Source organism: Hippocampus zosterae, chromosome 9, assembly GCF_025434085.1.
Source record: "Hippocampus zosterae strain Florida chromosome 9, ASM2543408v3, whole genome shotgun sequence".
Classification (NCBI taxonomy): domain Eukaryota; kingdom Metazoa; phylum Chordata; class Actinopteri; order Syngnathiformes; family Syngnathidae; genus Hippocampus; species Hippocampus zosterae.
In genome coordinates, this window is record NC_067459.1 from 2,340,686 (window position 1) to 2,358,225 (window position 17,540).

Consider the following 17,540-nt stretch of genomic DNA (forward strand, 5'->3'; position numbering starts at 1 on the left):
AGTCATTCAGTTCCGATGTTGCCGATTTCTTGGGAACTAGGATGATGGTAGACTAAAGCAGGATGGGACCTCACACAGCTCCAGGGATCTGTTGAAGATTTGTGTGAAGACCGGAGCCAGCTGGTCAGCGCAGACTTTCAGGCAGGAGGGGGACACTTTGTCGGGCCCCGCAGCTATCTTGATCTTCTGCTGCTTGAAGAGCCGTCTCACGTCCTGTTCGTGACTCTGTAGTGGAGAAAAAGAGGGTGGGGTAGATAGAGTAGTTTCTGGTAGAGGTGGGTGTGTGTGGGAAATGGGGGTGTCCTTTTCAAATCGGCAGAAAAACATGTTTAGTTCATTAGCAAGACCCTTATTGTTCATTGTTTGGGGGGATGGCATTATGTAGTTAGTTATTGCTTTCAGGCCATTCCACACCGATGCAGTCGTTAGCAGAGAACTGGTTTTTCAGCCTCTCTGCATAGCTTCTCTTAGCAATGTTAATTTCCTTTGTCAATTGGTTTCAGGCGTGTTTGTACAGTGCCCGATCTCCACTTCTAAATGCGGCATCTTTCTCTTTCCTGAGTTTGGGAGTAAACTATGGCTTGTTATTGTTGAAGGAGCGGAAGGACTTTGTTGGTACACACATGTTCTCACAGAAACTGATGTATGATGTTACGGTGTCTGTGTATTCATCCAGTGTGCCCGTTGAAGTTTCAAAGACGCCCCAATCATTGCAGTCTAAGCATTCTTGTAAAGCTAGCTTTGCTTCATCTGTCCATTTTTTCATAGTCTTAACAACCGGTTTAGCACATTTGAGTTTCTGTCTGTATGTAGGTATTAAGTGGACTAAATTGTGGTCAGAAAGACCCAATGCTGCACGGGCGACCGATCGGTATAAATTTTTGATCGTTGTCTAGCAGTGGTCGAGAATGTTGCCTTCTCTGGTGAAACAGTCGATGTGCTACTTATATCTGGAAAGTTCACGGTTAAGATGTGCTCTAGTAAAATCGCCCAAAATGATCAGGGGTGACTCTGGGTATTTTAGTTCGAGTTTGTTTACTTGTTCGGCTAGCGTTTGTATCGCAGTGTTAGCGTTAGCTTGTGGCGCAATGTAAACACTGAGTAGTAAAAAGGAGGTGAACTCACGTGGCGAGTAAAATGGCTTGCAGTTTAGAGACAGCGACTCCAGGCCCGGGCTGCAGTGTGCGTCGAGCTTCGTGACATCAGTGCACCATTCTTCGTTGATATAGAAGCAAATCCCACCACCTTTAGATTTCCCTGACAGCTACGTGCCGCGTTCGGCTCGGAGAAGGCGGAAGCCGGGTAGATGTAGCGCGGAATCCGGGTGGCGGTCACTGAGCCAGCTTTCAGTGAAGCAGAGCGCAGCAGAACGTGCAAAGGTTTTGTTGGTCTTTGTGAGGAGAAGAAGTTCATCCATCTTGTTTGGCAAAGATCGTAGATTAGCAAGATGGATCGATGGGAGCGGGGTTCGAAATCCGCGCTGCCGGAGCTTGGCGAGCACGCCGGCTCGCTTCCCTCTCCTCCGGCGCTGTTTCCATGCTCCGTACAGCGCAGCCGCTCCGCTCGGGATTAGCTCAGAAAAACCTTGTGGATTTTCGTGTGCTGGTGAAAAAAGACAGAGCGTAGACTACCCAATGCGCAGCAACTTTTCCCTCGTGTAAGTAAGCCGCTTAGGGTCGCCAAAAACTAACGAAAATGACAAAAACAGGGATAAAACTAGGGAGCGTGTGACCGAGTCTGCCATACCTGTCGGCGCCTGAAATCAACACTCAACAATCATGACATGACACGGAAGACAAGTTGAGAAATGACTGCATAAAAAATCAATCACTGAGTGCAGAAATTATTTGGAACTGTGCATCCCGTGGGAAAATTATGCGTCTAGGACGCGGAGGTAACGAGATGGCTGAATCTCTAAACATTCTCTTAGTATTACTATTATTACCACTACCATAAATACTACATTAATTAATACCTTCAACTTCACAATAATAATAAATAATTAAAACAGCCATGATTTTAAACTATGCATTATCAATATTCATTATTCCAAACATGAGAAAGCATTCAGCAAACATAACCGGAATCGAGCAAAAGGACTCCAAATCCCAACGGCCAAACCCGGAAGTGAAGTGCGACATTATTGACTCCAGCTGTAATGCAAATTACTTGGTTCAAACAAACATTCTAGTGCCACCGTACAAACATGACGACTGTGCAAAAATAACTAAATAAAAGACACCACTGTTAAACAATGGCTTTACACGCCATTTAAACTGCCGATCGCGAACGGAACGAACCGAGATTGAAACTAACTGTGATGCCGCTCTTTACACGTTGTACTGACTGTCAGTGGCAGCCCCGCCCCTATTAAAGCGGCAGATAAAGTAATCAATGTGGGTTTCCCTGGATGGATTTGTTTGATTTCTTTATGAGTTTTGCGGTCCTCTGGCCCACTTTATACCTGAGGACGAAGGATTAGAGGCTCTAATCCCTCGTTGTGCCCGAGGACCGGCAACGCGAGACCAAGGCCAAGGCCAAGGACTCGACTCTGAGTCCAAAACCAAGGACCAAGGACTTGACTCCGAGGCCAAGGCCGAGGACCAAGACCTCCCCTAAGGACCGGCTCGAGGAACACACCACTGCGTAATATACACATTCGCAGTTGTAAGTGCGATGCTGTCAGTCTGATGGTAGTATGTACACACACCGTTTATGAGTTAGTTGAATGGTATGCATCACTGGCCAGCAAGTCGTGCAGTCAGGTAAGCCACTTCACTGCCCATCTTTAAAACTCTTGTCTGAAAACTCATTTTTATTCTTTGGCTTTTGACTCAGCACAAGACTTGATTTTTAGTTTGATTGTTTTTGTGCTTCCTACTATCTTCGCTATGAATGTATTTTTAATTGTTGTACGAATTATTTTTGCTCCATGTACCGCATTTTATATTCAGAGGTGGTTGTTTTAAAGTGCTCTATGAATACAGTTGAGAATTAAATACTGACACCCCGTGGCTCATAAATATCATTACAGTTAACAGAAAACACTTCAGTGTCCTTTCAAATTAGTGTATTATTGTATATTTTAATAAAGTAGAAAACATATTGGAAAACTAAAATTTATAAAATCAATATTTGAATGTGTCATGGCGAAAATCAGAATGAAAATGTTGTTGCTCTTTTTATTGACCCATTTTGTCAATAAGGCAGTTGAAAACTGACTCATTTGCAATGCCATGCAGGCTGCAGTCTTTGAGGCAGGCTGCCACCTGGTGGCAACTGAGTTGCATAAAAAATGACAAATGAAAGCTTTTGCCTGTCACTTCAGGCCTCGCTCTGTCTGCTTTTACTACCTGTATTTAACTTCAGGTGACAAAGCAGGTAAAAAATTACCACAGACAGGGCAGACACTTCCATCTCATCCGCACGACATATACCGTCATATCGCCCAGTATTCCTCAGGTGTTCAAGCACTCACCTTGCGGTGTTCATGATCAATCATCACATTATGTGGCTTCACATCTCTATGCATGACTCCCATACTGTGACAATAGTCCAGAGCCTATTGAAAAAAGCCACACATCATATTTGGAAAGAAAACAGATCCTGGAGTGTAGGTTTCTGAACAGCAGACAATTCAAGATGGAGTGTAGGTTTCTGAACAGCAGACAATTCAAGATTGACTGACCTTAAGGATCTCATACATGTAGAACCGGATGTCATAGTCTGTCAAAGTTTGGTACAATTGCTAGGGATCAGAGCAAAGTCATTAGGGTGGTTCATATTAAACAGAATAAGGACCTGCATGACAACAAAAATGCATCACTCATTGTAAAAAATGCAGTCAGAATGCTCCAGTGATTGAGGCTACAACAAGATGAGATACTGGGCAGAACTATCACATAAGTTAGTGATGCACTGAAATGAAAACGTGTGGCCAAATCCGAAAACCACAAAAGATTCATCTTAAAAACATGTTTTAAAGTCCTCTGCTGGATCACTTTCTGCATTTTGCCAACTTCGTCAAGGTGCGTGCTCCGCGATTCCTTTTGGAGTGATGTGTGCCAACATAAGTGTCACCCACAGATGGCTGTCACTTCAGGGGACCTTGGAAATATGATTGCACCAAGTGAAGTATGAACGTCAGTACTTGCAGGCTTGTTAAAAATAAGAAGTTAACTGAAGTGCACGCCTCACATTATCACAGCCTGCCTCAGTGGCCAGACAGCCTTTTCACTCTGAACCAGTGAAGATACCATGGCAGGGGAATTTGGGGGGCGCCACCCACCTCCAGGACGTCAATATGTGCGTGACTGACCAAAGTGCACCGTCAGTGGCCAAGGCTGTGTGACGCACCTCCATCTTCAGCCAGGTCTTAGCCCCTTGCTTCCTAATTTTTTCATAAGCCTCATCTTACCTGGCAAGAGCGCCAAACGATAGAAATTCAGCTATATAACAATTTGTCAAAACATATCAAAAATTAAGTCAAGAACATTGCAACCACTGTAATAAGCAAGATACATTCCATGGAAATTCAGTTTTTCACACTGCACAGAGTGGACAGCTTGAACACAGGGCAATGTCGCGTCTGCAAGTGGTGTGTTGACAAACGCATCTCGCAATTATCAACCAACTATTTAGGCTTGTTTTCAAACTGCGTGAGTAATTTGACTCATAATTTGTAAAATATCCAGAACAATAAGTGTGACGTAACGGGTTAGCAGAGTGATTTCTGCAGTAAAATACGGACGATCTGTAATATTTGACAGCTCTGTATTACAGAATTTTGGGTGAATTTTCAGTGCATCCCTAACATAACATTCACACATGGAGGAGTTGGGTACCCAGCGCCTGGGTGTTAGGTTCCGAGGTCGGCCGGGTCGCGATGGCACCGGCCGGGGAGTTGTCCCCGACGCCGGCCGCGGCCCGGCCTGGACTATGGGAGCGTAGGCAAGGCGGACAGGACGTCGACAAGGGCGCGGACGCGCGGGGTGGGCGGTCGGGGAACGCCGACAGGAGCCTGACCGGGGGCGGCGGGGGCCGGGTGGGACGCGAGGAGCGGCCGGCAGACCGACCGACCCCGCGCCCGACACAGTCCCCCTGACCTCCCCCTGCGACGCACCCGACCGCCCACCCCGCGGCTGCCGCCTATCGAGGTTTCTCACGCACCGGACTCGGGGGGCCGGGGTGCGCCGCCGCCGCCGCCGGCCTCGCGCGGGGTCTGGCCGCGGGGGCTGGGGGCGGTGCTGGTCGGGGCGGGGGAGTGGGCGACCGGCACCGTACCCCCTGCCCATCCCCGTCATGCCCCCGCCCCACGCCTCTCCCCGCGGGCCGCCTTCGACGTCGCCATCGCCGCCGCCCCGCTCCGCCGTCCCCCTCCGCCCTTGGCGCATCTCGCTTTTCTGGCGGGTCGCTGGCCGCTCTCCAGTAATGATCCTTCCGCAGGTTCACCTACAGAAACCTTGTTACGACTTTTAATTCCTCTAGATAGTCAAGTTTGATCGTCTACTCAGCGCGCTAAGGGACCTCCAGTTGTCTTAGAATTGACCGGTGCTTTTCCAGACGGCATGTTTTGGCACTTTCCACAGAATATCAAGATTTAAATCAAGGCTGTCCATAATGTTCTTTCTTATCTCCTGACACAACTCTCTCTTTCGCTTCCTCTAGTCCATGTTTAGTGTGGTTCACACAATGTCACCAAGCAGAGTGAGAGAGTACTTGTCACCCTGTAAATAAGATGACTGATTACAAGTTTGAAGGTACCTGGGATGCTAATTAGAGGACACACCTTGGTTCAACATGATCTTATTACCAAATTATTGTAATTTTTTTAGGGTTAGGTTTTTTTATCCGGGTCCGTTTTCAAGAGTTTTAAGATAAGATATCCTTTATTTGTCCCACAATTGGGAAATTTACAGCCTCCAGCAGCAAGAATGTATGTAGAAAGAAGAGGAAAAAAAAACAACAACAAACATCTTTCAATTAAATACAATATGAACACAAATGGATAAATCACAGTACTATTTACAATTTTCCTTCACATCATTTAATTATTATTATTATCATGATTGTTATTTTTTATTCATCAGCCTGACAGCAGTCGGTAGGAACGAGCGTCGGTATCTCTCCTTCTTGCAGCGCGGGTGTAACAGTCTCTGGCTGAAGGAGCTACCAAGTGCTGTCAGGGCGGGCTGGAGGGGGTGGGAGGGACTGGCCATCATAGCTTTTAGCTTAGTTAGCATCCTTCTGTTGCCCACCTCCTCCAGAGTGTCAAGGGAGCAACCCAGGACAGAACTGGCCTTCCTGACCAGTCGCTCCAGTCTCTTTCTGTCCCGGGCCGAAATGCTGCCTGACCAGCAGACAATGCCATAATAGATGGCCGAGGCCACCACCGAGTTATAGAACGTCTTAAGGAGTGACCCCTGAACCCCAAAAGACCTCAGTTTCCTGAGTAGGAAGAGTCGGCTCTGTCCTTTCCTAATCAGGGTGTCCGTGTTTGTGGACCAGTCCAGTTTGTCGTTGAGAAGAACACCAAGGTACTTGTAGGAGGTCACCCTCTCTATGTCCATACCCTGGATGTTCATCGGTGCTGGTGAGGACTTCTTCCTGCAGAAATCCACAACCAACTCCTCAGTTTTCCTCGGGTTGATCTGGAGGAGATTCTGCTGGCACCAGTCCACAAAGTCCTTCGTCAGTCCCCTGTACTCCCGATCATCCCCTTCTGTAATGAGGCCAACAATCCCAGAGTCATCGGAGAACTTCTGAAGGTGGCAGTTTGGAGTGTCATGTCTGAAGTCCGAGGTGTAGAGGATGAACAGGAATGGAGCCAGAACAGTCCCCTGCGGCGCTCCAGTGCTGCAGAGAAGCCGGTCCGACTCACAGCTCTGCAATCTCACGTACTGCAGCCGATTTGTGAGGTAATCTATGATCCATGCTGTGAGAGGGTGGTCCACTCCGGCGTTCTGCAGTTTGCCTCCCAGCAAATTGGGCTGGATGGTGTTGAAGGCACTGGAGAAATCAAAGAACATGATTCTCACAGTGCTCCCAGCCTTCTCCAAGTGTGACAGCACTGAGTGGAGGAGGTAGATAATGGCGTCTTCCACGCCGATGCCAGGCTGATAGGCAAACTGCAGCGGGTCCAGTGACGGGCTCACCAGCGGTCGAAGGTGGGCGAGGATGAGTCTCTCCAGCGTCTTCATCAGGTGAGACGTCAGCGCCACCGGTCTGTAGCTGTTCAGCTCCTTAGGGTGGGGGGTCTTGGGCACTGGGACCAGGCACGAAGTTTTCCACAGCTGTGGAGCTCTGCCCAGCTTCAGGCTCAGGTTGAAGATGTGCTGGACAATGTTACACAGCTGGTCAGAGCAGGTCCTGAGGAGCCGGGAACTGATCTTGTCCGGACCTGCTGCCTTCCTCACATTCATCTTCCTCAGTTGGTTCCTTACCTGCTCTGTTGTGACGGACAGGCAGGAACCAGGTGACATACTGGGTTGATGAGAGCTGGTCGAAAGAGGAGGGGGAGGAGAAGAAGTCCTCAGTGAGAGAGGTTGCAGTTTGTGGTTGGGGGAAGGGACAGACGACTGGTCGAAACGGTTGAAAAAATGGTTCAGTCCATCTGCCCAGTCCTTGTCCTTCTCGACCACTGTCTTTGGGCTGTCATGTCCTGAGATGGTTTTCAGGCCCCTCCAGACACCAGTGACTTTGCTGGCCTGTAACTGGTCCTCCAATTTCATCCTGTATAACTTCTTCCCCTCCCTGATCTTTCTTCTGAGCCGAATCTGCACGGCCTTCAGCTCCTCTCTGTTTCTCGACCGAAAAGCTCTCTTCTTCTCCTTCAGCAGGGTCTTTATGTCCGGATTAATCCATTGTTTGTTGTTGGAAAAACACCGCAGAGTTCTGGTGGGTACAGTGTTCTCCTCATAGAAGTTTATATAATCCGTGATGGTGTCAGTGAGTGCATCAATGTCCTCCCCATGAACCTCGCTGAAGAGTTCCCACCTGGTTGTCGCGAAGCAGTCTCGCAGAGCATCTTCAGCTTCCGATGACCATTTCTTGACCATTCTGGTCACAGTTGGTTGCCTGTGCACCAGGGGTTTGTACACAGGCTCGAGAAATACCAAGTTATGGTCTGCTCTTCCAAGAGGGGGGAGGGAAAGGGGTTTATATGCCTCCTTGGTATTGGCATAAAACAAGTCCAAAATATTATTGTCTCTAGTGGCGCAGGTTACATACTGCTTGAAGGTTGAAAGGGAGGACGACAGAGAGACATGGTTGAAGTCCCCAGAGATGATCAGCAGGGCGTTGGGGGACTGTGTTTGCAGCCTGCTCACGACAGTCATCAGGGCATCACACGCTGCATCACTATTAGCCGACGGGGGGATGTACACTGTCACGGCTATGACGTGTGAGAATTCCCTCGGGAGATAATGGGGCCTGAGGCTAATTGCTAGCAGCTCAATGTCCCGGTTGCAGAGTTTGTCTTTGATCGTGATATGCCCCGGATTGCACCATTTGTTGTTTACAAAAACAGCAAGTCCCCCACCTTTTCTCTTTCCACTCCCTTCATTCCTGTCCGCACGTATGAGTTGGAAGCCTTCCAACTCGACATGTGTGTCCGGAGTGATCGCTGTTAGCCACGACTCGGTGAGTAGCATTAGGCTAGCCTCGCGGTACTCCCTTTGATGTCGCATTAGCGCCGCCAGCTCATCCATCTTGTTAGGGAGCGATCTTACATTCCCCATGATGACGGACGGGAGGACATGTCTGTACTTCCTCCGCCTTGTGCGGCGGTCCTTCCCGGCTCGACACCCTCGTGACCTCCTCTTCAACTCTCGTGGGATATCCGGTTTATCACCGGCCAGTAGCCTGCTGTTAGCCCGCCATGCTAACAGCTGGTCCTTACTGTAAACAATTGAGTTGCGTGTGCTATCTGGATCTCCGTTCACAGGATACGTAAAAAGATTAAAGCAAATAAAGGAGATGAGCATAAATGAAGCTGCCCCTCTCCCCCCCATGGGTTTGGGGTACAAAACCACCCAAAACAAAATGGGAAGAAGTAATAAATAAAGTAAAAGGACGAAAAGAAACTCAAACAGGGATATGAGCTGCTGGAGAGGCAGCCACTCAGGGGGCGCCATCATCCAAAAATAAATAAATAAAATAAATAAATAAAAATAAAAAAATAAATTTAAAAAAAAATTTTTACTTTACTTATTTTACTTGATTTATTATTATTATTTATTATTACGCACTTCTAAATAATTCTATTTATTCTCAATTCATTTTCAGTGTTTAATTTTCATATTTTTTCTGATTCAAGTTATTTCTGTGACCACCGTGCGTTTTTCTTTCATGAATATGGGGTTACGAACAATTCTGTCCACCTCCGTACATACAAACATACTTGCATGTACTGTATACCAAAACCAAAAAAGTAAGAGTGTAAAATAAAATTGTAGAATTTAAGAATAATTAGTAGTTAAGAATAACAGAGGCCAACATTTTTTTTTTAATTAGAGATGCAAGTAAACTTTCCTAAATTATTCTGAATCGTTTTTTTTTTCTGGAGCACATCCGGTTAAAAAAAACAAACTTTTCTTCAATGTCTCCACTGTCAGAACGAGCTTCGCTGTTGCGGGTTTTGCTGGATTATGCACGGGACGCCAGCGTATGACGTCATCAGGATGTCATGTCAAAATACCGTGTTTTGCAGTAAAATGATTTTCTTATTGTTCCAGAGCAGTGTAAGGCCACACGGGATATGGCTGGTTGAACGCTTGTACTTTTCTATATACATTATGATTGCAGTTGATCGTTAAAATAAGGTTTTGGTGAATTAAAGTTATTTTTAGAATTAATTGGCTACAAGGGAGGGGACATCCTCAATCAGTACTTGTTACTGAGAAAAACAGTACCCTTTTACATTTTGACTTTTTATATCAATTAATCTGAGGGAAAATGTTTTTACATAGTTCGGATATGCCATATTTATTACGAAGGAACATCAAGAACCCCGTTACAATTACAGTAATATCCATCCATCCATCATCTACCGCTTATCCGGGGCCGGGTCGCGGGGGAAACAGCTTTAGCAGGGAAGCCCAGACTTCCCTCTCCCTAGCTACTTCGTCCAGCTCTCCCCGGGAGATCCTGAGTCGTTCCCAGGCAAGCTGGGTGACAGTCTCTCCAGCGTGTCCTGGGTCTTCCTCGTGGTCTCCTCCCGGTGGAGCATGACCGGAACACCTCACCGGGGAGGCGCTCAAGAGGCATCCGAATCAGATGCCCAAGCCACCTCATCTGGCTCCTCTCGATATGGAGGAGAAGCGGCTCGACTCTGAGCCCCTCCCGGATGACCAAGCTTCTCACCTTATCTCTAAGGGAGAGCCCGGACACCCTGCGGAGAAAACTCATTTCGGCCGCTTGTATCCGGGATCTCGTTCTTTCAGTCACGACCCATAGCTCGTGACCATCGATGAGGGTTGGGACGTAGATCGACCGGTAAATTGAGAGCTTCGCCCTTTGGCTCAGCTCTTTCTTCACCACGACAGACCGATACAACGTCCGCATCACAGCAGACGCTGCACCGATCCGCCTGTCGATCTCCCGCTCTCTCCTGCCCCCACTCGTGAACAAGACCCCAAGATACTTGAATTCCTCCACTTGGGGCAAGATCTCCTCCCCGACTCGGAGGGGGCACTCCACCCTTTTCCGACTGACGACCATGGTTTCAGATTTGGAGGTGCTGATTTTCATCCCAACCGCTTCACACTCGGCTGCGAAACGCTCCAGTAGTTGGAGAGCCCCGTTTGAAGCAGCCAACAGCACCACATCATCTGCAAAAAGCAGGGATGCAATACTGAGGCCCCCAAAACGGACCCCCTCAATGCTTCGGCTGCGCCTAGAAATTCTGTCCATAAAGGTTATGAACAGAATCGGTGACAAAGGGCAGCCTTGGCGGAGTCCTACCCCCACTGGAAACGATTCTGACTTACTGCCGGCAATGCGAACCTAACTCTGACATCGGTGGTATAGTGACCGAACAGCCCGTATCAGGGGGTTCGGTACTCGAAGCACCCCCCACAGAACTCCCCGAGGGGCACGGTCAAACGCCTTTTCCAAGTCCACAAAACACATGTAGACTGGTTGGGCGAATTCCCACATACCCTCGAGGACACTGCTAAGGGTGTAGAGCTGGTCCACTGTTCCACGGCCGGGACGAAAACCACACTGCTCCTCCTCAATCTGAGGCTCGACTTCCTGACAGACCCTTCCTCTCCAGCACCCCTGAATAAACCTTACCAGGGAGGCTCAGGAGTGTGATCCCTCTATAGTTGGAACACACCCTCCGGTCCCCCTTTTTAAAAGGAGGGACTACCACCCCGGTCTGCCAATCCAGAGGCACTCTCCCTGTTGACCACGCGATGTTGCAGAGGCGTGTCAACCAGGACAGCCCCACAACATCCAGAGCCTTGAGGAACTCCGGGCGGATCTCATCCATCCCTGGGGCCTTGCCACAGAGGAGCTTTTTAACCACATCGGTGAATTCAGCCACAGAGATAGGAGAGCCCACCTCAGAGTCCCCGGGCTCTGCTTCTTCCAAGGAAGACGTGTTGGTGGAGTTGAGGATGTCTTCGAAGTACTCTGCCCACCGGTTCACAATGTCCCGAGTCAAAGTCAGCAGCGCCCCATCCCCACTGTACACAGTGTTAGTGGTGCACTGCTTCCCCCTCCTGAGACGTCGTATGGTGGACCAGAATTTCCTCGAAGCCGTCCGGAAGTCAGCTTCCATGGCCTCACCAAACTCTTCCCACGCTTGGGTTTTTGCCTCGGCGACCACCGAAGCTGCGTTCCGCTTGGCCAGTCGATACCCGTCAGCTGCCTCTGGGGTCCCACAGGCCATAAAGGCACGATAGGACTCCTTCTTCAGCTTGACGGCATCCCTTACTGCTGGTGTCCGCCACGACAGGCACCAACCACCTTACGGCCACAACTCAGATTGGCCGCCTCAACAATAGAGGCACGGAACATGGTCCACTCGGGCTCAATGTCCCCCGCCTCCCCCGGAACATGGGAAAAGCTCTGTCGAAGGTGGAACTCCTTCTGACAGGGGATTCCGCAAGACGCTCCCAACAAACCCTCACCTCATTTGGGTCTGCCAGGACGGGCCGGCATCTTCCCCCCCCATCGGAGCCTACTCACCACCAGGTGGTGATCAGTTGACAGCTCCGCCCCTCTCTTCACCCGAGTGTCCAGAACATGCGGCCGCAAATCCGATGATACAACTACAAAGTCGATCATCGAACTGCGGCCTAGGGTGTCCTGGTGCCAAGTGCACATATGGACACCCTTATGTTTGAACAAGGTGTTCGTTATGGACAATCCGTGGCGAGCACAGAAGTCCAATAACAAAACACCACTCGAGTTCTGATCGGGGGGGCCGTTCCTCCCAATCACGCCCCTCCAGGTCTCACTGTCATTGCCCACGTGAGCATTGAAGTCCCCCAGCAGAACAAGGGAGTCCCCAGCAGGAGTACTCTCCAGCACACCCTCCAAGGACTCCAAAAAGGCTGGGTATGCTGAGCTGCTGTTTGGTGCATATGCACAAACAACAGTCAGGACCCGTCCACCCACCCGAAGGCGGAGGGAGGCAACCCTCTCGTCTACCGGTGTGAACCCCAATGTACAGGCACTGAGCCGGGGGGCAATGAGTATGCCCACACCTGCTCTGCGCCTCTCACCGTGAGCAACTCCAGAGTGGAAGAGAGTCCAACCCATCTCGAGAGAACTGGTATCAGAACCCAGGCTGTGTGTGGAGGCAAGTCCGACTATATCCAGTCGGAAATTCTCTGCCTCACACACCAGCTCGGGCTCCTTCCCTGCCAAAGAGGTGACATTCCATGTCCCAAGAGCTAGCTTCTGCAGCCGAGGATCGGACCGCCAGAGTCCCCGCCTTTGGCTGCCGCCCAACTCACATTGGACCCGACCCCTGTGGCCCCTCTCATGGGTGGTGAGCCCATGGGAAGGGGGACCCACGTTGCCTCTTCGGGCTGTGCCTGGCCGGGCCCCATGGGTGTAGGCCCGGCCACCAGGCGCTTGCCAACGAGCCCCACCTCCAGGCCTGGCTCCAGAGTGGGGCCCCGGTGACCCGCGTCCGGGCAAGGGAAACCTTGATCCATCTATTGTATTCATCATAAGACCCTTATGATGAGCAGTGCTTTGTCTGGCCCCTCACCTAGACCCTGTTTGCCATGGGTGACCCTGCCAGGGGCATAAAGCCCCAGACAACTTAGCTCCTAGGATCATTGGGACACGCAAACCCCTCCACCACGGTAAGGTGACGCCTCACGGAGGGGTACAGTAATATATTTAGTAATATTTACGAAGGCTTAGGTTCAGCAACAGGTAGATTTTTTTTCTGAAACGTCATAGCTAAAAAAATTATAATGCATTGTAAAATCCGTAGTGTACAGGTTTTTATAGGTCAAATTTAAAAACCTCTCAAAAAACTGCGAGAAAAAAAGGAAAGCAATGTTTAAAATCAGTCATAAATACGTACACATACAACCATCATCGATGATTAAAATTTGCTGTTGTCCAGTGGAATTAAAAAAAAAAATCCTCACCTTAAAGTCAGTGTTGTTAACATGTTCAAAGACCAAAGCAGGTGTCCGAGACTGAAAAAAAAATGAACAATAATGCATTCATAACATCAGATTCGGAATAAAGGATTGAACTAATTTAACTGTAACAGTAAACAATTGGTGTGGATGAAGACCATTTACTCGTACAAGTGGACTACATGTACGTTGTGATAGAGGGCGGAATGTTTTGTTTTTTTTCTGTCATCGAAATCGTGATCCCAGGCAACACGATGACGTGATCGCCAAAGCTCTGTGTTTTTGCAGCGCTCCTGACTGACACAGAATTTGTTGTATCATCTGTCTTACACATAAGAGCCAGCTCCCTCCTCTTCCACCAAGCTGACCAATCAGAAGCGAGAGAGAGAGAGCGAGATAGAGAGAGCGAGAGCTGTAAATTTGTTTTCCGTTTCTACAGTTATGGAACTGCTTTATTTTGGTCATTTATGTTGTTATGCATGCGCCAAGAAACTTCTGTGTGTTCATGTTTTAATCTCTAGCAGACTTGATGATTGTAAAGGCCTATGTAGTGGCCTCCCTCAAAAGACCATCATATAGCTGCAGCTTGGGTTCTGACCACAACAAAGGGATCAGAACATATTAAACTAGTCCTAAAAGATTTACACTGGCTCCCAATTAGCAGTAGAATAGATTTTAAAATTCTGCAACATATCACGAAATGGTGTTGGTCCTGAATACGTAATAAGAAATGCTAATTGAATATAAACCCCTGTAGGGCTCTGAGATATGGAGACTTGGGTCAATTAGTGGAGCCCAGAGTTTAAAGTAAACACGGTGAAGCTGCATTTAGCCATTATGCTGCACACAAATGGAATAAACTGTGAAGTCTGCCCCGAGAGTATATGCTTTGAAATCCAGGTTAAATACTTTGCATTTCCCCCCCATAACTTTGATTAATGTCCTCTAAACAATTAAAGAAAATATTTTAAAAATGTTAGAAACCCACTTTTAATTCTTTAAATGTAAACGTTTTTTAAAAAGGTTTTCTGTTTAAATGTTGCCACGGTACATTCTAGTAATTTTTGAAGCTACTTTTGTTTTCTCTCCTTTGCTTTTTTCTAGATGTTGTTAACTGTTGTGTTTGTAAATGCCTGTAGGTATCGTCTTTGCTTATGTGAAGCACATTCAGGTATCTTGTGTATGAAATGTCCTGTGAATAAAACTTGCATTGCCGAGTCGACTAATCTTCGCAGCCCTTGTCTCGACATATCCTCCATTGTAAAGATGGGTGAGGTAAGCAGTGGCTCCTTGCACAAAACAAAACTGTCCCCAAAACCAAGTGATTTCAAATAAGTTTGTCCTAGGTCCTCCTTGTGTGTCCTGGCCTTGCCGTGGCAAGGAGGCTTGTGTGTTCCAATGATCCAGAGAGCGTTACCGTCTGGAGCTTGCTCCAGCTAGGGTCTCCCTTGGCGGGCAAGTCTTCCGGGGAGGTTCCAGACTAACAAGGCCCCGACAGTGTGTCGGTACGCCGCTAAGATGGCAGCCCCATCATCCGTCCATCCTGCAGAGTGCCAACAACCCACTCAGGACAAATGTATTGTTACGAAACCGACCAGAAGAAAACGGACTGCCCAAACCAAGACAAGACATAGGAACTTCTTGCTTTGCTCTCGACGAAGGCGGACGCTTTTGCTTTCTGCTCCTGTCCCCCACCCTTCCCTGCTCGCCACTCAGTGCATATGCTGTCTTTTGTCTAACTTTCCTAGCCTCCTGTCGTATTTTCATCCTAAAAACAAACATGGAACTGGTTGGCTGGTCTCTCAATGCCATCGACAAAATTTTCTCGATGAGAAGAGCAGGCAGTGGGGAGCCTACTTTCCCCCCGGGGACTTCTGCTGCTGGGTACACCCTTGATCCCTGGAGAAGGTGGAGAATGGTGTGCCTGTCAACACTGTCCGTTGAGGATGTGGAAGACATCTACATTATCGGCCTTCTGATAACAGGTATGCTGCTGTTTGGTGTGAGCAAAATTTAACCTACGAGAGTGGCTCTATTGGAAGAGGCTGCCGGTCTAAGGATGGCAAAGTGCGGCTGTCCAACACTCAGACTCAAACTGTGCTCAACTGCAAACTGATGCGGCTTTGGAACGGCACTGCAAAATGGGCAATAACTTGGTGAAACTGGAATTCATGCTCAAATATTGAAATAAATCGCAGATTTGGCTGATCACACCATTTGAGAGACACAAGCCACGGACTTCAAGGCTGTTTGGAATTCTTGGACTGGTTGCTACCAAAAACAACATCTGCTATCTCAACCGTCCCCTGATGAAAGTATGCATGGAAGCTAGTGCCCTACCATCACCCGCTCCTTCTCGGCCATAGTCTGAAAAGCCAGGACCGTCTCCATGAAATGACCTCGACGTAGCAGGTGTGGCTCTCACACACACACACAACCAGACGATCACCGCCTTTCATTGTTCATGTCTTGTGACCTGTTGTAATTGTCATATGCTTGCGCAGGAGCTTTTTTGCCTAACTCAAACTATCCTCAAATTGAGGATAGTTCAAGCGTGGGGTTTTTTTCTCCCCCTTTCCCTCCCTTGTGGTTTCTTCCAACTTTCAGGGTTGAGTGAACGCTGGTTCATCTGGCTGCCGCTGCTCAACCCGTACTGTGTTTTCTGATTGTAAAGTGTCCTTGGGTGTTTTGAAAGGCGCTTATTAATAAAATGTATTATTATTAATGCCCCGACCAATGAGTACGGACTGACCTACACCCCAAGCATTGCTACATGGAACTTCCGAACGCTTCTTCAGGCTGTAGCTCCTTCACTGCTGTCCTTGGAGGTTTCCCGCTACAAAATCACCATGTCGGGTCTATGTGAATCAAGGTGGCAAGGCAGCGGCGAAATTATAGTAGAAGAACACTGCTTCATATGGAGTGGCCCTGAAACTCGGACGGGCCTCCATGGAGTTGCGCTGCCCATATCCAAACATACACGCCAATCACTTATTAGCTGGATCCCAATTAACAATCATCTCCTGTCTGCACGGTTCCTCCACGACATGGCAAGATGACAGTGATCTTTGCTTACGCTCCCACAGATGACGCCGACGATACAGTGAAGGACACCTTCTTCGACCAACTCCATCAGGTCGTTAGCCAAGCACCACCACATGACATCGTCATCACCCTCACCGACACCAATGCAACCTTCTCTTCCTCCCTCAAAGGACCATCTCACCAAACCCCCACACAACCCATTGGCACCACCCTTGTCGACAACACCACAAATAATAACGGCAAACGTCTGCTTCTCCTCTGCCATTCAAATAACCTCTGCATCACCGACACCTGGTCCCCCCGCAAGCGGATCCATCACTGGACCTGGTATAGTCCTGATGGAAGAACCCGGAAGGCGATAGACCACATCATCATCTCCCGCCTCTGGCGATCCTCCGTCACTAACTGCAGGGTCTTCAGAGGAGCACAGCTGGGCAACACTGACCACCGCCGGTTGGTTGCCCAGCTACGACTTAAAATACGGGCAGACCAATCTGCCAGGCCACAACCACACTGAATGTCTTCCGGACTCTGTGACCCCACCACTGCCTCTGCATATCGCCACTCCATCACCAATGCCTTCACCGCCCTGGCCGATGATGACATCGCGGACTGGGAGACTTTCAAACTAAACTTCTTGCTTGGCTCTCGACGAAGGCGGACGCTTTTGCTTTCTGCTCCTGTCCCTTACCCCCGCCCACCCTTCCCTGCTTGCCACTCAGTCCATGTGCTGTCTTTGTCTAACTTTTCCTAGCCTCCTGTCGTATTTTCATCCTAAAAAACTACATGGAATTGGTTGGCTGGTCTCTCGATGCCATCGACAAAATTTTCTTTACGAGAAGAGCAGGCAGTGGGGAGCCTACTTGCCCCTCGGGGACTTTT

General features: G+C 48.7%; 3 protein-coding genes across 3 annotated transcripts in view; all 3 read right to left on the reverse strand.

Moving 5' to 3' along the window:
• LOC127607151 (uncharacterized) overlaps nucleotides 1-17,540 on the reverse strand; it is a 186,687-nt gene that overhangs the window by 96,750 nt on the left and 72,397 nt on the right. The gene's annotated exons all lie outside the window — the stretch shown is intronic.
• The window catches only part of LOC127607121 (uncharacterized), a 160,840-nt gene that overhangs the window by 83,975 nt on the left and 59,325 nt on the right, over nucleotides 1-17,540 (reverse strand). The gene's annotated exons all lie outside the window — the stretch shown is intronic.
• csnk2a4 (casein kinase 2, alpha 4 polypeptide) overlaps nucleotides 1-17,540 on the reverse strand; it is an 84,620-nt gene that overhangs the window by 46,253 nt on the left and 20,827 nt on the right. The window contains exons 5-7 of the mRNA XM_052075205.1: nucleotides 13,620-13,670; nucleotides 3,689-3,748; nucleotides 3,479-3,562 (exon numbers count right to left, since the gene is read on the reverse strand). Coding sequence (XP_051931165.1) covers nucleotides 3,479-3,562; nucleotides 3,689-3,748; nucleotides 13,620-13,670 — 195 coding nt within the window. The remainder of the gene's footprint in view (nucleotides 1-3,478; nucleotides 3,563-3,688; nucleotides 3,749-13,619; nucleotides 13,671-17,540) is intronic.